Here is a 22,368-nt window from a genome sequence, read left to right as displayed (position 1 = left end):
TCCCAACAACTCCAACTGTAACGCTAACTCCTCCCCTTGGGTTCCCACCGGCCAATCACTTCACACTCATTTAACCCTTTCCTTATGACCCACCTAGGAGGGCAAACGCCACAGTGCCCCTTGGTGCTGTGCAACTGGATTTGTACAGATGCTGTTTCTTACCAAACCCAGACTGAAATTTATCTAGATTCCAGTGCCAAATTAGCTCTGTTGAGCTAAAACACAAATAAAAAGGGAGTCGTGTGATTAAAAGGGCAAAGGAGAAGGTCTCTCAAAAAATGGCATGTGCCACTGGTTGGCCACCAAGCTTGTTCCTCCCCAATGGAGATACCGCAGGATCAGGCCTGCACTATCTGGCATTCACTACCACAGAACATGGCGACGACTGCCAACTTAGATGGCTTTAAATGGGCATTAGCAGGGCCGGATTTAGGTTTGATGAGGCCCTAAGCTACTGAAGGCAATGGGGCCCTTTATATGTCCAGCTGTCCTTTGTCAGCAACAAATTGCCTGTTTTTTGTGTTCAATATATGATATATGGTAATTTATGGACCTAATAGGTATCTAAGGCCATTTGCACATAACAAAATATGCATTTTATCAAAGTAATTGTTGAACGGAAATACAATTAAGAAGAAGTATATTAATAGTGAAATAATTATTAAGCTGTATGTAGGTTTTATTTTATTTGTTTTTTTTATCTTATATTTTGGAAATGTACATCCAGTTGCTTTTTTCTTTAATTTTTTTGGGGGGCCCCAAAAGAGTGGGGCCCTAAGCTATAGCTTGTTTAGCATATTATACGTAAATCTGGCACTGGGCATTAGACAAATCCAAGGAGGAGAGAGTAATTAGTGGCTACTAATCAAGACGCGGGTGGAGCTGTGGGTTAAACCACAGAGCCTAGGGCTTGCTGATTAGAAGGTCGGCGGTTTGAATCCCCACAACAGGGTGAGCTCCCGTTGCTTGGTCCCTGCTCCTGCCAACCTAGCAGTTCGAAAGCACATCAAAGTTCAAGTAGATGAATAGGTACCGCTCCAGCGGGAAGGTAAACAATGTTTCCGTACACTGCTCTGGTTCGCCAGAAGCGGCTTAGTCATGCTGGTCACATGACCCGGAAGGTGTACGCCGGCTCCCTCGGCCTGTAAAGCGAGATAAGTGCTGCAACCCCAGAGTCGGCCACGACTGGACCTAATGGTCAGAAGTCCCTTTACCTTTACTAATCAAGATGGATACTTGCTGCTTCCACGAACAGAGGCAGTTTGGCTCTCAATACCAGCTAGGGAATATAAACACGAGAGAGGCCTATTTGCCCTCAAGTCCTGCTTTGGGTCTTGACTTTGGGGTGCTGGTAGCCAGCAGGTGCTCTGCATGGCCATTAAAAAATACTGTATGTCAAATGGTTTAAAATCGAAACAAGCTTGAACAAATGAACACATACCATATTTAAAAATCCCAGTATTTTAATGAAAGGAAAAAATGAATATCCACACATTTGCACTTATGTACAACTTTGTGATATATATATATATATATTTATATATAATCATTTTAAGCTGTTTACAAATCACATTTAGTGCTTGAAATATCACATCATGTTGATATTATATTTCTGGCAGAAATAAATATATTGCACTTAAAAAGAATCTTTTGGTTGTTGATGCTGGATATTGTTTTCTAATTTGCAGTGCAAGCCTATACACTTCGACACAGATATTAGTCCCATTGTGCTCAATGGGATTTTCTCCCAGATAAGTGGATTTCGGATTGCAGTCTTACATACTCAACTTCTTTTTCGTAAAACATTTTGCCCTCACCTCCCAAATTACGCACGCACACACGTCATTACATGGTGAATGTGTTCACACAATTAATTTAAACCATTTAACACAGCAAACAGACCTGTAATACATTCTGTTAAGAGAGACTACCTCCAGTTTTTACTTTCCCTATGTTTACAGAAACACTTTCCTCCTATTTCTGGTATTACAGTAAGAAACTAAATGCTCGTTTAAAATGTGCCAAAGCTAAAATACAGCAATCTGTATTTTTTTTGTCCAAAATCATTTTTAAAAGAAGTTATTTAGAAAGTAACACAATTATTGACTGAAATCACTTTCTTCAGTATTTTAAAACAATATCAAACCCTGATCTTTTAAACCAGAAATTGTCATAAATAAACCCTTCATCCCGTTAAGATTCAGGAAGTACCAGAACCATATTTACTGCAAATAATGAGCAGGGAAAACAAAGAATCTGACTTTGTGGTAAAAGCAAGTTGAAAAAGTGAAAAGGAAAAGGTTTAGCTGACTCCCCAACCCTAAAGGCATCCTAGTCCAACAGCTTCAGTGCTCAGGTGCAGCTGCTGTCCAATGTCTGCAGTACAGTGGTACCTCGGGTTAAGTACTTAATTCATTCCGGAGGTCTGTTCTTAACCTGAAGCACCACTTTAGCTAATGGGGCCTCCTGCTGCTGCCGCGCCGCCGGAGCACGATTTCTGTTCTCATCCTGAAGCAAAGTTCTTAACCCGAGGTACTATTTCTGGGTTAGCGGAGTCTGTAACCTGAAGCATCTGTAACCCGAGGTACCACTGTGCTGACTGCCGCTTTGACAGCCCGCGCTGCCTACGCGACTCCCGTATGTATCCCGAGGTACCACTGTACTGGGAAATGCTCAACACATGCAAGTGGGACATGACACGTTTTGCAGAAATGAGAAGAGGCAACCCTTACTTATACAGTGGTACCTCGCAAGACGAATGCCTCGTAAGTCGAAAAACTTGCAAGATGAAAGAGTTTTTCGTTTTTTGAGTTGCTTCGCAAGACGAATTTCCCTATGGGCTTGCTTCGCAAGACAAAAACGTCTTGTGAGTTTGTTTCCTTTTTCTTTTTCAATGCATTCCTATGGGAATCCGTGCTTCGCAAGACGAAAAATTCACAAGACAAAAAAACCTCACAGAACGAATTAATTTCGTCTTGAGAGGTACCACTGTATCATGAAATTTGATGTGTGCCTAACAGCCTCACGAAGTCTTCTACTGCGCCCACTATTTTGAGCAGCTGTTTCAGTGTTTATCTGCCCACAATTGGCAGATAAACTATATGTGCCCCTAAGTCTGGTTTAAATCACCAGCCCTTAGGCTTAGGATGAACCAACTGCAGCAACTACGAACCTGTGGGGAGGAACCGATTGTTTGGTCTTCTTTCCCATCACTGTCAGGTAAGCAGTTTCTACCATCATTTCCAACCTCCTTCCATGGGTTTGCAAGTAGATTCATTAGGGCAAAACCGTAGGTCCATTAGGGCAAACGGGACAGTGCCCCACAACTTCACTCTGCTCTCACTTTCCTGCTACCTACCTTCTTACTTACTTGTCAGTGGCATAGCGTGGGTTGCCTGTGCCCGGGGCCATGAATAGCAGGTGGGATGGAGAGAACGGATGGAGGACACATGCACATGCCTAGTGTTGAAATTTTGCGCCCCTAACAATTTTGTGTCCGGGGCAACTGCCCCCCACTACACCATGACTCACTGTTGGTCTTATAGAACTCGGCAGCAAGAAGGGTGTGGACAAAATGATAATTAGTTGTCTCAGCCTGTCCTTGGCTCTAACGCCACCTACTGTTGAGTGCCAACAACCACTGGGTTCTGGGAACATGGTAATGTAATGCTTGTCTCATTGCAGAGCCAGATCCTAAACACTACAGGCTCTCCAGAGCAGCCAGAGAGTCGGTTTTAAGCAGCCCCATACAGCTAATGGTTTTGTGATGCCACCCTCCCTTAACGTTCTCTAGATCTTTCTCAACAGGATTGGGCAACACCAAGGTTGCAATCCTTTGCAGCCCCCAGGATAATCTTCATACTATGGAATCAGAAATCAAGAGAACTGAAAATTTATTGGGCCTTTTAGAATGTAGTTTCAATGTTTTCAGTTCTTTAGCTAGGAACTTGCTTAAACAATGAATTGAAAAAATGCTGGTTGGGGCATTGTTGACTCATCTTGAGGTGTGGCTTTCTGCTCCTCTGGGTCTTTCCATATTACAAATACGTGTTCCCATTCAGAGCGTCTGATTGGGAGTGGGTTGGATTTTATCATCCTTCTAGGACTGAGGTTTTCCCTATTGCTTTTTTCTAATTTTCAGCGAGGACCACACACCGATGCACCTCTTTGACTTTTTCCATGCTCGTTCTCATTACAGAAACTCTTGATGCCTATCTACTGAATTTGTAGTGTTCTGCGTTACATAATAATCAGGGAAAGGAAATGCTTCATGTCTCACCTCTTGTTCCAAAATACAATTATGCAAGGAAGAAGGCCTTGAAGGTGAACAACAGCAGGTGCCAACAACCTCCCACTTCTAAATGTCCCTCTGCCACATATTTTTCTAGCACAGGTAAGCCTTGTAGATACAATGTCAGATCAACAGAGTTGTCAGTTATCTGTTGTGGCCTCCGACAATGCTCCAATAATGTCTGGTGATCAATTAAGGGTGTGCTCTGGGTCTGCATGATGCAGCCATCTTGCAGTTTTGGCATATGCCCAGATGGGAAATCACCTGGAAATCCCATGTATCCTACCTTGAGTTCCATGATGGAAGAAAGGCAGGATGGAAAAGTACAAAAATAAATAACTAGGCCCCCAGGGACCACATGAACACACCCAATATGGCCCACAGACACTGGTATCAATACTGCTTATACGATCCTACCAAATTACTGGGCAGGCATGGGATCTAGTCATAAGATCCAGCCCCAGAGCAACATTTATGGATCAGGGCTGAGTAACAGACAGGTGAAGCCTGAAACTGCTGCTCTTCAGCCTTGTACAATGTTCTTCAAAGTAACACGGTGCTAAACCTCACCAGTTCCAGATATATCGCCATTGCAGATGGTAAGAGTGAGGTGCATGTGACAGGCGCCATAGATTAGTACCCCACAAATTGTCCCAACATTTGCAATGAGCTGTGAATAAAATAACAGAATGCAGAGAAATCTTCCGTCACCCTGTTTTACCATCAGTCCTCCCTGCTGCTGTCAGTATCCAAGAAAAAAACACCTGAGCTATATGAACCGTTGGCATGTTCTGTCATCTGAACTCTGCAAACTGTGGTTAACCCTATCTATGGTTTGGTGAAACAGCTTCCATTCATTTCAAACAAGGCTCATGCAGGAGGAATTCCAGCGGATTATGCCCAGTGTTCTTAACTAACTGGATTCCATATTTAAAATAAAGGAGTTTAAAGGATGGCACGGGGAAGGGAATGGTGCAGTCTTTTCCTTCTGTTTCTTTCATAGCGAGCTTAATGCTGAAGTAGCCTAAACATGCTCAAAGCAACAAATATCCCCCCCCCCCATTCATAAAAAGCAATGAAGTTATCAGCACAGTATTGCCTCTTTGGCCTCTGTCAGGAGGGGAAGTCTATACACAATTCAAACTATACACTGCTGCATGATGGCAGCCTCACATCTAGTGGTTATGATGCACCTTCAGATCGTTCAGTGTTTAATTAGAGACCTTGCAAACATTTGGAGTCCCTTGGGCCATGCCCATTTTCGGAGCCACTCAAGCTCCCTTAACCATCCCTTAACATGGATCCTTCAAGAGGAGGGATCTAACTCCACAATGCCTTTATGCAAGCTGGTTGTCTTAGTCGTTTTGCCCTGGGCCTTCCCAACAGGCCCAGGCTGGTTTGCCTGCCAAGTCTTGGCTTCTCTTGCCTTAGGTCAGTCATACGAAAGGGGTCATCACCGCAGAGGAGTGGCGCAGTCCCTGGATCGCTGCGTAAGGACCCTGCTGAAAGTAGTGGTGGTACCTGGGCATGTGGAAAGAAGGGAACGTCGGGCCACTGCCCTGCATCGAGCTGGCGATGGCAGAAGGGGTTAGAGGCATTCCCAGGCGGCTGTATGGGGGCAGGGAGCCTTGGATCGGGTGAGGAATCGGCGTGGCTATGGACGCAGCGCCGGAACCAAGAGCGGTCAAGGACTGCGGGTGTTGGAATCCCGGGAAACTTGATGTCGACGAGACCCAGGAACTGAGGGGCAGGTTGTCGGAAGTGGTAAAAGCTGATCCTGCAAACAAAGGGAAAGAGTGGAGGTTTGCATAAGGGCAACTAAATCCAATGTACCAACTGATGTAAGTAATGGGGCTGCCATAGCAAGACTACATGAGGTTAGGGGGCATACTCAACCAGAGCCAGGGCCTTTTCAACACTGGCTCCGGCCTGGTGGAACGCTCTGTCTCATGAGACCTGGGCCCTGCGGGATCTGATTTCTTTCTGCAGGGCCTTCCGCCTGGCCTTTGGCTTGGAATCAGCCTGATCCCCTCCCCCTCTTTCATTTTCCTTCTGTGATGGAACTCCTATTTGGGGACTTGCCTGGCTTTTTTCTGGCCCATGTAGGACCAGTCTGGAAAGTTAGCCTTGGTGACGACGTGACATTACCATCCCCAAAAAAGTTTTTGATTTGAGTTTCCATTGAAATGAAGCCGTATTTTAATATTTTAATGTTGTATTTTAATCTTGTTTTTAAGTTGTATTTCAATCAATTTGTTTTTATATTGGTTGTTAGCCACCCTGAGCCCGGTCTTGGCTGGGGAGGGCGGGGTATAAATAATTTTATTATTATTATTATTATTATTATTATTATTATTATTATTATTATTATTAAAAGGGGTCACTGCCACATGCACAGCAGGCACAGCTGATTTTCTTCAAGGGGCCGGTTATTATCATTTTATTTATTTATCTTGGATCATTTACAAATAATTGATAAAGAAAAGGAGAGGGCACGCAGATTCCAAGCATTGTGCATAATCAGATTCACAATGATACAGGAATCGCATGGAAGAAGGGGTACCTCCTCTTTCCAAATTGTGGGCTCGTTTGAAAGTACCAAAGGTTCTGATCTTGAACCTCTGCTCTTCAAGATCAGATGTTCTCCTACCTCTGCTTTGGGCTGCTTGGTTCTCGTCTCCCAGAACTTCATCCTCTGCGCCATAGGTTCTGATGGGGGATCGTGCATAGGAATGCTTTTGAATAAGGCTCTCAACGCTTTCTCTGCGAAAGACAACATTCCACGTTAGCAACAGAGTGAAAGCCATCTATGCACTTCTTTAATAGCTCCCTCTACTCCTAATATGGGCCAGCCCAGTCAAGAGGCAAGGTGAGGCCACTGCCTCAGGTGGCAGGATGCACAAAGACAGCAAATTCAGACTTAGATCTTTATCCCCTCATCTTGTTCACGATGTAAATCTTCACTTCACGTTCCCCTGGTGGGAAAGCGGGGCATTTTGTGGTTTACCTCAGGTGTCAAAATGTCTTCGGCAGGCCGTTCGATGGACATACAATGGAAGCATGTGCTTGGATTATTTTGAACTGAAGGCCCTTTCAGATATCTCCGTAAAAAACACCAGGACTGAGTTAAGTCACGCTGAAAACTGACTTTATGGGGTACCCAGTAAAATAGAGTACCTCATAGACTAGAACAGAGTTGCAAGAGCCCCAGTTACGATGGGGGCATAGAAAGGATCTTAAAGGGCATGTTAAAGGTAAAGGGACCCCTGACCATTAGGTCCAGTCATGGCTGACTCTGGGATTGCGGCGCTCATCTCACTTTATTGGCCGAGGGAGCCAGTGTTCAGCTTCCGGGTCATGTGGCCAGCATGACTAAGCTGCTTCTGGCGAACCAGAGCAGCTCACGGAAACACCGTTTACCATCCCGCCGGAGCGGTACCTATTTATCTACTTGCACTTTGATGTGCTTTCAAACTGCTAGGTTGGCAGGAGCAGGGACCGAGCAACGGGAGCTCACCCCATCGTGGGGATTCGAACCACCGACCTTCTGATCGGCAAGCCCTAGGCTCTGTGGTTTAACCCACAGCGCCACCCGCGTATATGCTGACAATTATTAAAATAACATCCAAATCACACATACTTTCTTTTCAGTTTGGAACATTGAGAGAAGCTTTCAAAGTAGCAGATAATAAACCTGTTACTGGGAGGCTTAGTAAGGGCAGAAGATCATGCAGAGTTACATCCTAGTTTGTACTTGTACCCACAGCCTAACACAGTAGATTATTTTCACCCACTGGGTGATATTGTTGGTGGTGGAGGAGGAAAAATCGTAACTCTACCTGGTTATTATAGATTGGACAATAGAATAATGCCAGGACACCAGGGGATGGGAATCGGCCAGAACACAAACATAGCTAAATACTTGCACCACTAGGGCTGGAAAAGTTAGCTCCCCATAATCTTCTGTGGGACTGCGTCTCAGTGGGGAGCATGGCCAGAAGCTTTGTATAGTAGGCAATGCAATAGTCAGAGCTTTCAACACACAACACCCACCCTGTGGAACGCCCTCCCACCACATGTCAAAGTGAAAAATAACTACCAAACTTTTAGAAGACATCTGAAGGCAGCCCTGTTTAGGGAAGCTTTTAATGTTTAATAGGTTATTGTATTTTAGTGTTTTGTTGGAAGCTGCCCATAGTGGCTGGGGAAACGCAGCAGATGGGCGGGGTATAAATAATAAATTATTTTATTATTATTATTATTATTATTATTATTATTATTATTATTATTACTACTACTACTACTACTACTACTACTACTACTCCTCTCCGTCTTCCACCCAGGCAAGAAAAAGGCATTTGTCACTGTTCAAAGACACATTAAAAAGGTAAAGGTACCCCTGCCCGTACGGGCCAGTCTTGACAGACTCTAGGGTTGTGCGCTCATCTCACTCTAGAGGCCGGGAGCCAGCACTGTCCACAGACACTTCCGGGTCACATGGCCAGCATGACTAAGCTGCATCTGGCGAGCCAGCACAGCACACGGAACGCCGTTTACCTTCCCGCTGGTAAGCGGTCCCTATTTATCTACTTGCACCCAGGGGTGCTTTCGAACTGCTAGGTTGGCAGGCGCTGGGACCGAATGACGGGAGCGCACCCCACCGCGGGGATTCGAACCACCGACCATGTGATCGGCAAGTCCTAGGCGCTGAGGTTTTACCCACAGCGCCACCCGCGCAAAGACGCATTACAGCCAAGCAAAAGCATTTGTGGAGTATGGCCAGGAAGAGATATGCAAAAAGCATAACCAGGGCAGAGTCCCAGGGGCCACATAAAGAAGTCTGAAGGGCCACATTCAGTGCCACCCCCAGACCTGAGGTTCCCTACCCTTGCACTAGCACATAATTGTGTAAATTCTCCCTGGCCGTGAGCCAGATTATTTCCAGAGCTGCCAAAGCATCACAAGCCAGAGGACGCAGAATTCAATGACTACCACTCACTGTAGATTTTACAGTCAGGAGATTATGATAGAGGATGGTATTTATTTTTGACCCCACTGTGCTAGAGTGACTGCAGTTTGGGTCGCTTTGAGCCAGTCTGCCTCAGATTCTCATGGGACAGGTTTTTTGTAATGATTCTGATTAAACTCATGCAGCAGGGCAGAGAAGCAATTTGCTTCTTTTTCTGTGTGTTCACTATGAGTACAGAATTCACCCAAAGTTTCATTTCATTTTTTCAAATACCGTATTTTTCGCCCTATAGGACGCACCGTCCCATAAGGCGTACCTAGTTTTTTGGGGGGGAAATAAAGGGAAAAAAATTATTTCCCCCCCCAGGCGTGGGGCTAGGGCGGGGGAGGCCCGAGCTTCCCCCGACCCCAGTCCCCAAACAGGCAGCTCTCTGCAAGCCGCGGGAGCCCAGCGCTGGCTCCTGCAGCTTGCGGAGAGGTCCACGAAGCCTGGACGCGCTGAGCTCAGCACGCGCAGGCTTTGGCATGCAGGCAACTCTCCGCAAGCAGCTGGAGTGCTCCCGCTGCTTGCGGAGAGGTCCACGAAGCCTAGAGAGCGAGAGGGGTCGGTGCGCACCGACCCCTCTCGCTTTCCAGGCTTCAGCGAAAGCCTGCATTCGCCCCATAGGACGCACACACATTTCCCCTTCATTTTTGGAGGGGAAAAAGTGCGTCTTATAGGGCGAAAAATACGGTACTTAACAAGAAACATCACATAGATTTCAGCTGCACTGCTAGAAAGCTTAGTAGTAGTAGTAAGAAGGAGAACTGATTTAATGAACAAAGCCATTTTATCTATCAGGATTCCCCAAAGGCCAATCTGACCTGATGCACTTCAAATCAGCTGTCTATCCCTGCTCCCATAGACAATCCAGTTAATTGAAGCCATTTAAACCTAGCCTTTGGCAGAGATCCCTGCTGAACCCACGTTTGGTAACTCAGCTAACTAAAAATGCATTGCCTTTCAGCAAAGCCTACTACATTTAAAAATAAAATAAAACGGGGAGGACAGTTTACCAAACAGTGCAATAAATCCATCACAGTGATCCCACCTCCTTACAAAAGAGCCGAGAATATTTTGTCCTTGGAATATCACTGGTATCATTCCATATACAAGCCTCTTGCAGGAGAGGGGAAATGAGAGTAAGAGTGAAAGGAGGAGAGGGAGGGGAATCTTATTGAAGCAATTTACTTGCAGGGACTGGAAGTGGACAGAAAGCAATGGCAGTTGCTACTGAGAGGAGGCTATAATTGAATTATTCCCTTTTAAGTGATTGAAGACAGTGGCCATCCAGCGTTATCTCCCAGAAGATCTTACAAGGGAAAGGGTGGGGGGGAGAGAAAGAGGCTACATTGGTTACATTATGGATCTGAATGGCCCCTTTCCCCCTGATTCTAGCAAAAGGAGAAATGCAAAAAAACCCATTTCATGTTATTACAAAGGCCATGGAGTCAATGAGCAAGGCTCTCCAGGCTTTGGTTCAATACACTCCCTTGAAGTAAATATTCCATTGTGTTAACATTTAGTTACTTTTTCAGCTACTGGTTTTGATGGTGGGGGGTGCTCGAAGGAGGGGGTAGAAGGTGGGGTTTTGGTCCCACTCATCTGTCACGCCGGATTACCAGCAAAACTCCTTCCTATACTCCTCTCTTGTCTGCAAATTGGCATGTCAGGGGCCAGTGGGCAATACTCAAGGGACCAGACTCATCCCCAATGTCTCCTGTTCCTGACCTCTAACGCAGCACAGTTTGCCAAGCATGCGCCTACCCAACCTCCATTCATTTCTGTCAAGCATGGGCAAGAACCCTGTGGCATTAATGGAGATCACTGCCAGGAAGCGCTCATCAGCTCCACTTCGGTTTGTAAGGCAAGATCACCTGAGGCCACTTGAGACTTGCGTCTGTGGCTCCAGCCCCTGAGCTTGAGGCGCTGTGAACATCTGCACAGAGGTAACTGCAGAAGAAAGCCTCTCTGTTTTTATTTTTTATATTATAGTGGTATTGTAGTGGTACCTTGGTTCTCAAACGGCTTAGTTGTCGAACAAATCGGCTCCCAAACACCACAAACCCGGAAGTAAGTGTTCTGGTTTGCGAACGTTTTTTGGAAGCCAAACATCCGACGCAGCTTCTGCTGGAGTGCAGGAAGGTCCTGCAGCCAATTAGAAGCCACACCCTGGTTTTCAAACAGTTTTGGGAGTTGAACGGACTCCCGGAACGGGTTAAGTTTGAGAACAAAGGTACCATTGTACTTGGATGACAAACCTAAATTAAAGCCTGTAAATTATTGGACTTCAGCTCCTTCCATCCCTGATTACGGGGCCAGGTGGATTGGGGATGGCAGGAGCTGAGGTCAAACAACATCTGGGAAGATAGCAGGTTCCCCATACCTGTTACATACACATGAATAATTGCTCTCCTATAGAGTTCAGCCATGCACGATTTAGCACATATGTGAGAAAACCTGGGGGTCACAGGCTGAAATCACAAAAATCCATGCGTTGTTGCTTTCCAAATGTTCTTCAAATACAAAACACATAATTCCTACATGCAGTTGAAACATGCGCAGCCACTAGGGAAGTACTTTGATGGTCCCAAACAAATATAAGCTAAGAAATGGGGAACAGGCGTGGACTGGATCCAGCTCTCTTCACAAATAGCTGATCAGCACCATGACTGACCCTACCTGTGAACGGAAGCTTTGTCACCCAATTTAGTGAGGCAAAGATTCCTCTCATTTATGTCTCAACAACTTCTTAGGCTGCAAGATCACCTTGTACTGTACACCGCCACCTTGCGATGGTGTTTTTCATAAGCAGATGCAGATAATTTTATAAATTACCAGCAGGCAGATCAATATATTTCCTATTACAATTCTACCCCATAAAAATACGTCAATGGCAATTTGAGGCAGAAATTCAATCTAGGGTGTTTTTAGACTGCACAACTGCACATTTTTCAAAAATGATACATATTGAGCCAGTCATTTTTGTGAATAATTGTATAATTCTACTTTAATTTTAGAAAAGCTTTGGGCATGTTTATAAGTCAGATATACATTGCCTCTGATGCTTAATCCCATTTTTCTCTGAAGATAAACTTTGACAACACCATCCATTAAAAGCAATCCTAAAGAACAGTCACAAATGCTACAGATATTTTTCTTCCATGATTGATAGAAGCCATAGCTTCCAATCAAGAGCTCTGAATAAACACACACATGAGCACATATATATGTCCCAGCACTAGATGACTTCCCCATTCACTTCAATGGATGGGACAGCTCGAAGCACACATGGAGCTCCTCGTCCTTTGACGTGAACGGAGAACCATTTGTAGGCACAAACCTAGTGCACAAAATTCATGGCTTAGGACCTCTAAGTCACTCTCTAACAACACTCTTGGTTTTGTGCCCTCTCTGCACAATAATCACCAACACCCACTCAATAAAATGGGCTGCAAACAGGAAAGGTTTAATTACAGGTGAATGGGCTCCTAAAAGCCTCAACAACTCTTTGTCTGTTTATATTAGGAAGGCCAGTCTTGTAATTATATTATATTAGGGATGAGGAGAGTTTTGTTCATTCCACATCTTTAAGCAAACCAGATTCACACATTCTGGACAAATACACAATTTGGAATGCAGTTATCCCTTCATCTTCCTACTTTTCCCAATTTTGAGGCTCAGAAAAGCACCAGCAATCTGTATTTGGGGTTTAAATGCATACAAAATGCATGCTTTGGGAGACAATGTGCACAAAAATGCATCTCAAATGAAAAAAATATGTTCAAGAATAATGCAAATGTTTGGTTTTTAATTTACAGGTTGATGTGGAAATAGGACAGAGCAGATTTATTAATAAGAACACAGGAATACTCCACATAAAACTGACAGGGCCTGGAAATACGTCATACATCAATTGTGACCAAAACAAATTAACCCACAAATCAGGGCTGGAAAACACAGGTCAATACAAAAAGCAGTGGACTCCAACAGGCCAACAGCAAGGTCAGCTGGGCTCTGCACAAAAAAACAAGTTAAAAAAGAACAGCAATTCCAGGAAAGGGCTCAAGCAAAAGCAACCCAACAGGTAGGCCCAAAATATAAGATGGCACCGCTCTTTGAGCAGATGAGACCAGTTGTGGGTCCAATGGTGAAGAAGGCACTTTCTGCATGCGCTGTCTGTAGAGGGAAGTAAGGGGCAGATGGGGCTCGTCAACCTGGAAAGGTAGTCCATTGAGGAGAAAGAAAACTCTGATCCTAAACTTCCACTGCCTTGTGGTTTATCTTCAGAAGAAGAAGCTAAGCAGTAAACCCTACACAGGGACGCGGGTGGCGCTGTGGGTCAAACCACAGAGCCTAGGACTTGCCGATCAGAAGGTCGGCGGTTCAAATCCCTGCGACGGGGTGAGCTCCCGTTGCTCGGTCCCTGCTCCTGCCCACCTAGTAGTTTGAAAGCACTTCAAAGTGCAAGTAGATAAATAGGCACCGCTCTGGCGGGAAGGTAAACGGCGTTTCCGTGCGCTGCTCTGGTTCTCCAGAAGCGGCTTAGTCATGCTTGCCACATGACCTGGAAGCTGTACACCGGCTCCCTCGGCCAATAAAGTGAGATGAACGCAGCAACCCCAGAGTCGGTCACAACTGGACCTAATGGTCAGGGGTCCCTTTACCTTTAAACCCTACACAAATCTAGAGTGAAGTCCCTAAGACAGTTGGGTGTCGCCTTGTATGCCTCCTTCTGGCAACTCCTGCAGGCAAACTGGTGTCAAATTTATTACTGTATGTTCCGGCATATAAGACGACTTTTTAACCCAGGAAAATCACGCCAAAGGTCTGGGGTTGTCTTATACGCTGGGTATACGTGGAGCCACCTGTGGTGAGCAGAGGTGCCCCTTCTGCCATTGCTCCTCCTCCCTCCCCACGGAAGGGGGCGCAGCCGCCTGTGACCTACTGAGAGAGGCAACTGGGCTGCACTGGGGACAGAAGTTGTTTTAGGGTAGCGGGACTGGTTCAGCTGGACTGCAGAGGGCACCACAGCAGTGCTGTGGAACAGAGAACAAGAAACAGCGAAGCACCAAATGTTAGCCTAGGCGCAGGGCACCGCTGAAATTTGAGGGCCCAAAGTCTGCCACTGCTGGGAAGGGAAGGCAGGGGCTGATCCCCAAGAGTCGCAGACTTCTCCCCATGCCATAGACTGGCCACCCATGCAGTAAGAAGTCACCCACTCATAATTTCTCCTCTTTTGTTTTCACGTGATTGCCGGTGAATAGAATATTAATGAGAGAGAACAAATAATAAAACCTCACGAATCAAATTTGCTTCTCCATTCAACGCCCGACAAAAGAAAAGCGCCAAAGCGGATATGGAGTGCATGGCTTGGCAGTCACCAGCGTGAAGGACTTCTTTAGTTCTAAATTTCAAAAGGTTTTCGTTTCGTGCAGTTGCCTCTTTGCACATTTGGAAGAATGCCCAGATTGCAAAAAACAACAACCACCACCAGAGGTGAGTCATCGGAATGGGTTCCAAAGGAGGCATAAAAATAAATTCACCAGGCACCTCAGTACAGAAGAAGGGAAGGGTGACTAAAAGGCAGAAGACAAAAAGAAATTGTACCATCCTCTTCCTCACACACACATGCACAACAGCCATATCCAGCTGCAGTATGTGTGTAGCTATCAGATACACATGATCACAACATGGTATGATGGCTGTCTTACTTGTGATGGAAGCCTAGCTGGGAGAACAATGGCTGAGTGAGCAACATCCACTCAGATGGCCTCGCCCATGTGCTTCTGTGTAGACATGCAAACTATGCTTAAGGGGGCAGTGACAGTGAACCCTCTGGCTCTGAATACAACAGAATACCGATAGGAATCCATTTGCAGAGAACTGGGCCCGCAGAAATGCTACCTAGCACTGAGTAGGCAGTCTGGTATTGGGCTAAGGCTCAACCTGCCTGGAAACCATTCTGTATGAGTTTGCCCTTAAGCCCAGGTGTTCCCTCAACAAGGATCTCAGCAGTGCATAACTGTCAACCATCCCTTATTTGGTGGGAAAGTCCCTTATCCCAGCGCCCTGTCCCGCTGCTGTCCTGGATTGATGATGTCCCGTAAATTTCCTGGGTTTCAAAGGAAGCAGCTCCTCTCCCTCCCTCCCTGCCAGCCAGGGAGGAGGGAGGCTCCAACTGTGTTGCTTGGCTGCGTTGCTCACCCAATAAGGAGTTTAAGAACAACTGGGGGGTGGAGCTTGCATGCCTTGTGCCGATCAAATTGGCCGCGTTGCCTGGGGACTCGCCTTTGCTCAGCACTTCCCAGTGGAGAGGTGACGGTGGTTTTCCTTGCTGCATCCCCTTTGCCGGGTTGCTGCGCTGTGGGAACCACCGCTTGAGGCTTCGTTAGGCTGCTGGCTGGGCTTTCTGCCTTTGGCTTGGAGGAGCTCAGAAGCTGAACCTACCTGTGCTCTGAAAATCCCTTATTTTGGCTGCTGATCCCTTATTTTTGAGGCTGCTTATTTCAAGGTCCCTTATTTTCAAATCTGTAAGTTGACAGCTATGCAGCAGTGGAGGGAAAGCACTCTGTCTATGCTCAGATGCTTTCTTAGACAAAGCCCTGCCATCGAAAACAGGCTGGGCTCACAGATTCCGCGTTGAGCCCTGGCTCAAATTAAGTCCTGGCAGAGACCGTAAATTTGAAATGGGAAGTTTGAAATTGTTAGAGTCATGTATTTATAAAAAACCTATTCAATTAGGCTAGAAAAGTGCAATGTCTGTCATCATGTCATAAAAAGATGTGTTTTTTCTCTCAGATCAACCGAAAGGAAGCCCAGCCTCTATTGCGGCAGATAGAAGCAGTGTTCAATCAGTTACATGGAGCAATCCAATTACTAGATGGTTTAGTGCGGTAACTGACTCCAGCCTAATTTGATTTCTTTAGGTCTCTAAAGATCAATTGATCTGATTTGCTTCCCTCCCTAAAGGCTAGTTAGGAAAAAAAGCAGACTTAAATATCTGGAAATTAAATCCAAAGCTTTGTCCCACATTCACACTATTTAGGTCAACCCAAAGACAGGCAGTGTGCAAGGAATAAAAGTCCTCACAGATGCTTTGCCCAGCATAGGGGACCATGCTATAGCCCAAATTGTTCATACACAAAAGCGTGTCTGCCTTACGAAGTCCATTCAAAAAATGGATTATCTGATTACAAGAGCTAATCAAATATCCACCTTTCAAGAAGGTGTGAATGTGAACTGGCAAACCGTCCATGCCAAGGCATGTAAATAGAACTGATAATATTGTTTGTTTCCAGAAATGGCAGTTGAGACTCTATTAACTTTGCAAGTTGTTTTCAAGGTCCGTCATTCAATGAAATGAGTGCAGTTGTGTAATGAAAGGTTTTTGGTACGTATAAATTTGCACTAAGCTGAACTGTTTCCAATCCACTAGGCCTCAGGTAGCTGGTGTGGTTCTCTCCAGATGTGTTTGGACACCAACTTCCATCAATCCTGCCTGTTGGTCATGCTTCCTGTGGCTGATGAGACAAGGAATCCAAGAATATCTGAAGGTCACCACAATATTGACGGAGTGGTAATCACATAGCAAGCCAGGCATGTAAGTATGGGCACCTGGCCCAGGGTGCCAGCTGGACTGGGGTGCAACTTGAACCTCAGAAATCATGTGGTATATAAATAGCCCAATCCAAAACATTTTTGTTGCACGCAGGTATGTATGTATTCGTGGGGCTTACTTCTTAGTAAGGACTGCCGCCTTCTTGCAGAAATGTGTGATTTAGTATGACCCTTTCAAATGATTTTGATGCCAGGGGTATTCAGTAAATGGGGTTGGGACTGGGATCCTGCCCTTGGCATAGAAATGACCAGCTAAAATAATCTGTGCTAAACCAGCTGCCATCCTGCTAAGGGACTAAGATGATCTGACCACATTTTAAAAATGTGGGACAGAAACAACATGGTTGCCTTCATACACCCATTACAGCGAAACCTCGGTTGTCAAATGTAATTCTTTTCCGGAAGACCATTCGACTTCTGAAATGTTCAACAACTGAGGCGCAATTCCAGTTGGCAAAATCCATTGAAAAAATGGAGAACCGTGCCTGGGAAGCCATTCAACTTCCGAGGCGCGTTTGAAAAAGGAAGCATTCACTTTTGGGTTGTCGGTGTTTGAAAGCCAAAACGTTCGACTTCCGAAGTGTTTGACAACCGAAGTTCCACTGTATAAATGGAGCAAAGTGGCCATTAAAAATAGCCATGCAAATTCTCATTCTCATGAGACAAAAGGACATTGTAATGGTCCAAGAAAGGGAAGAGAGTGCCTAATGATGACAACAGTGCCTTAATATCTGCACTGGGTTCCAGTTGTCCTTTGGTTGGAGTTAATGAGCCTTTTTTTAAATCTAGAAAAACCTATACCTTGTCCTAAACCTATACCTTTTCCCTTAGGTTCCATCAACATCTTTATGATCACACAAACGTTCACACAAGCAAGCAAAGGAAGAAAGAAGAAGATGTTCTGAAATAGTCTGATGGGGACTATCTCCATGACCTTGCAGAGGGTTTGAATGAGAAGGTGAATATTCTGGTTGTGGGCTTGGACAAAAAGACATACAGGTTGTTAAGAAAAGACATGAGAAAGACTTAAAAGTGGCAGAAATAAACGGCAACCACTAAGTTATGTGTTTATTTTATACGAAGTCATGCATATGTGTGTTTATGTGAGATAGACATATGAGTTATATGAGTGGCCAGCTCACTAGATCATTTTGCCTTTAGAGCAGCAATTGGAAAAGGTGGGGGGATCTTCAGGGGATCAAACTTATTATTTTTGAGTATTTATATAAAGTACCTGAGACCTCTTACAGTGCAACATGAACTTGCAAACACTACAGCTTCGTGGGAGAGGACAGAACACTTTTCACGACAGCTCTTCCTCTCTCCTCAGCATTATCTTATCTTGAACAAAAAGTAAACAAAATGTCCCTCTTACCTCTCAATATCAGTGAGTCTAGATGAGTCCCTGAATCCTTTAGCAAAAGGGTTGCTGTCAATCTTCAGCTTGGTTATCTGGAAACAGAGAAGAGCAGAGTGCATTTGCAGCCAGCTTTTGAGGAGACAGTCTTACAGTCCATGACCCCAACCAAACCATCCATGCCAAGTCCCCTGCTGCACTTCTACCCAATTTATCTCATCTCAGAGGCAGGCTGGCAAAGATGTGACTTCCTGCTTCTTCTGTAATGGCACTTGAAGACCACCATTAGCCTTCAGGGCTCAGGAACTCTAGTTGTTGCCACTTAAAGCAAAATGTGAAGCATTTTTTGTAATATATATTTCTCCTCGGAAGGACATGAGAGGAACCTTGTGAAAGGCGAGGAAGGTTGCTACAAAACATGAGAACTTTCTTGAGACCTAAACTGTCTCTCAACTGTCAAAGACAATTTTGCAGCAAAAGTGGAAACTCCTGCTCAAGTTAAACATCTCAGGAATTCCCAAGGAAAGCTAAACATTTCAGTAAGTCTAGCAAAAATTTCTCCTTAGGGATTTGTGAAGTGTAAAAGTCTGGTTTCCTTGCTCAAACCATTGTAAATCAGGAGTGTGGTGTTATTGGAACCCAGGACAGCTACTGAAACCAGGCCTCCTCTTAAGGACTGGACCAGTTCACGGTATCTCCGCCAAAATAACCATCCAAAATGGAGAATGTGTGGAGAATGTTGACAGGGTGATAAACTGAGACTTGGTTACACAGGAATGCAATAAAGTTGTCTCGTTTTTAAAAAAATACTATGAAGGGTAGACATATCTCAGTTCCATGAGGGGAATTAACATTTTTAATCTTGAGCACCACCAGTACAGAAGCAAATATTTTTTCTCACTATGGGATGGTATTCTTATTCTTATTCTTATTCTTATTAAGGCAATGTCATTTCAAAAGGGAAGCAAAGTGACAAAGTTGATTCCTACAGAGGAGAGATGGACCATGGAGAAGACTATGGTGAGCAATCTACAAGGTATCTGGAGCAATCTAGATAAGACAGAATTGGCCAGAAACAAGTAAGATAAGCCATGTTTGCCTGGGGAAATGGTGTGGTTAATATTTGCTTATTTACTTACTTTCACCCTGAGGTCCCAGGGTAGATCACAATGTCAAAACACAATTTACCAACACAAAAATAAGATTAATCTTAAAAATATACACTGAGGTTGTTTTTTAAAAAAATATTTCTAAGCTCTGAATAAAAAAAAATGGAAGCTGTTCAGGGGGACAAAAAAAAGGACTCTTTTTTCACAGCATTGTGCAGATGCTCCATGAAAAGGGAATCTACAAAGCGTGGCTGTTGCAGAGAAAATGCTCAGTACAGGAGCAACACCAGTTTAACATCAGAATGGAAAGGTGGTTTGCAGATTTGCTGGATGCTGTTGCAGTCATTTTTTAAACTCCCAGTTCCCAAATGAATCATGAGAACATCTCCAAGAAAGCTTGTAAAAATGAAAGTTGACCTACAATTCAACTCTCCCGTAGTGGCTTGACTGTTTAAACAAATGCATGACCTTTAAATCTTAAATGTGAGATAGTTTGTTGAAAGTGTAATGTATTTAGCCCTTATCTAATAACCCGCAGAAATGTAATCATCCCCCTTAAAACCAGCAGTGAAAGAAATGGCAAAAATAAGAGAGGTTCCATTTTCATTAGTCATACGTAATACGACAGCCTCTGTCTCTAGGATTTCCAGAGGGAAATTTGGCAGTATTTACGGGATGTGCTTGAGCATCAGACCACAGCTTTCTAAAACTGCTTTGTCCAGGCAAACACCTTTCCCCCCTCCCATAGGCCTGAAGCTTAATTGAAAGTTTAAAAGACAATAGGATCTATATGAAGGGTAAACACATAGCTGCCAGGCAAATAAATTCTATTTTTAATTTAAGTAATTCATTTATACACCAATTACTTCCATGTGGTAAGTTTCTTTTGAAATCGGGTTTGAAAACCTAGAAGATTTGGAACTTAGAGTAGTTGTGTTCAGCAGAGCTCACTGCCGTGTAAGCATACAGAGGGTTGCCTCTCACAATTAAGACACACTGTGTTCAGTGTGGATAATGTGATAGATTGTGGCTATTTTTTAAAAGGGATGTAAAGGTAAAGGGACCCCTGACCATTAGGTCCAGTTATGGCCGACTCTGGGGTTGCGGCGCTCATCTCGCTTTAATGGCCGAGGGAGCCGGCGTACAGCTTCCGGGTCATGTGGCCAGCATGACTAAGCCGCTTCTGGAGAACCAGAGCAGCGCATGGAAACGCCGTTTACCTTCCCACCAGAGCGGTACCTATTTAACTACTTGCACTTTGACGTGCTTTCGAACTGCTAGGTGGGCAGGAGCAGGGACCAAGCAACAGGAGCTCACTCCGTCACAGGGATTCGAACCGCCGACCTTCTAATCGGCAAGTCCTAGGCTCTGTGGTTTAACCCACAGTGCCACCCGCGTCCCAAAAGGGATGTAAACTGCCAAAAATGCAGCTATCTACTATTCTGAGCCTTTTGGAAATGCGCCAAGTTCTAAGCATCTAAATAACTGAAACTACGTATACATTTGGTCAAAACAGATTCATTTTGGGGGGAACAAAGTAAGGGTGCCACTGAAATCAGGGCGGGCCGCGCATGGTGCGCCAGCTCTGAGTTGCAGACAGAGGGCAGGGCCACCCTGAGTGGCAAGAAAGGGTTCGTGGAGCGCAAGGAGTCTTGATTTTTTTAAAAAACTGCTTTGTGCATCTGCGTCTAATCTTGCCCCTTTCTAAAAAAAATTATCAGTGTGTGTTTTCCATTTGTAAATCTACCAAAGAATAAAATTAAATCGGGATTGAGGGTGGTGGAGGGTGTGTGTGCTGTGTCCCATTGGTGTAGCAATGGCACCTGCCCTTCTTCTGACAGAAATGCTCTGTGGGGGCAGGGGAACCCAAAAAGGGCAGGTTGAGAAGGGTCAGTTGCAGGGAGTGAGAAATGTCCTTTTTTCATCTGAGGAATGTTGGAAGGTATGGGAAATGTGTTGTGGTATTGAATTCGTAGAGAGTCTGCCCCTGTGGATTGATGAGATGCACATTTTGGATGGACATCAGACTCTAGAAATTGTCTAGAAAGGGTTTTGAATTCCTCATTCCCCTACTGGGCCTTGCTGGTGCCATTTACCTGCCCAGTGTCGATCTGGAGATCTAGCATGCTGTCGCGGCTGCAGGCCGCACATTCAGCTTCAGCCAGATCACGCACCATGTCTCAAGGCTTCATCAGCAAGCTCAGACTTGCCTGTATTAGGAAATGCTGCTCTCCTTTCAGACATAAGCAGTTGCCGTCTTGTGATTCTCCAGCAACACCTCTCCAAATGGCTTGGATGTGAGCCCTCATCCGGGACCAGAGAAGAGTTTTTCTGACATGGCTTAGGGATGAGTGTCAGAAAGCTATTTTGAGATTTCACAAAGCAAAGGGCAGAGGGGGAATCTTTCGTCAAAGTCTCTGAAGGTTCCATTGTGGAACTGGCTCATGAGAAGTCGTTGGCCCTCTTTGTTCTGTGAAACTGCTCCCCAGACTAGCCTAGAAAATGATAGATTCCCATAGGAAGTCCGCAAGCAGAACATGAAGGGAATAGTGTTCTCCCCACACAGCAGCTTCAATACCAGAAGTCAGTGGCGTAGCGTGGGTTGTCAGCACCCGGGGCAAGGCAAGTAATTTGTGCCCCCTAACCCGTGGATTTGCACCCCCTAACCCGTGGATTTGCGCCCCCTAACCCTAACCCCCAGATGTTGCGCCCGGTGCGTCCGGCCCCCCCTGCACCCCCCACGCTACGCCACTGCCAGAAGTATTAGAACCATAGAATTGTAGACTTGGAATATGGCCGCCATAGCTAGTGCCACTGATAGGCTTATCTGCAGTGAATTTGTCTAACCCCTTTTAAAGGCATCCAAGTTGGTAGCCATTGCTTCGTCTTGTAATAGCAAATTCCACATTCACAGTATAAAGACAGACTTCCTTTTGCCCAGGGGTACCAACTTGAATAAAATATTGCGGAGCCCAGGTAAGCC

The 22,368-nt window shown here is 45.1% G+C and overlaps 1 protein-coding gene across 3 annotated transcripts in view; it reads right to left on the bottom strand.

Moving 5' to 3' along the window:
- Positions 1-3,467: 3,467 nt before the first annotated feature.
- The window catches only part of TBX20 (T-box transcription factor 20), a 42,840-nt gene continuing 23,939 nt past the window's right edge, over positions 3,468-22,368 (bottom strand). For 2 of the 3 annotated variants that reach the window (XM_081931132.1, XM_081931133.1), the window contains exons 6-8: positions 18,295-18,371; positions 6,942-7,054; positions 3,468-6,068 (exon numbers count right to left, since the gene is read on the bottom strand). In XM_081931132.1, coding sequence (XP_081787258.1) covers positions 5,728-6,068; positions 6,942-7,054; positions 18,295-18,371 — 531 coding nt within the window. In that variant the 3' untranslated portion in view covers positions 3,468-5,727. Of the gene's footprint in view, positions 6,069-6,941; positions 7,055-13,018; positions 13,517-18,294; positions 18,372-22,368 lie in introns of those variants that run through there. The other variant, XM_081931134.1, reaches the window with a different exon arrangement.

Source organism: Podarcis melisellensis (genome assembly GCF_964234715.1).
Source record: "Podarcis melisellensis genome assembly, chromosome: 12".
In the NCBI taxonomy this organism is placed as follows: domain Eukaryota; kingdom Metazoa; phylum Chordata; class Lepidosauria; order Squamata; family Lacertidae; genus Podarcis; species Podarcis melisellensis.
The sequence above is the reverse complement of the archived record's forward strand: the minus strand, read 5'-3'. Positions and strand labels throughout refer to the sequence as shown.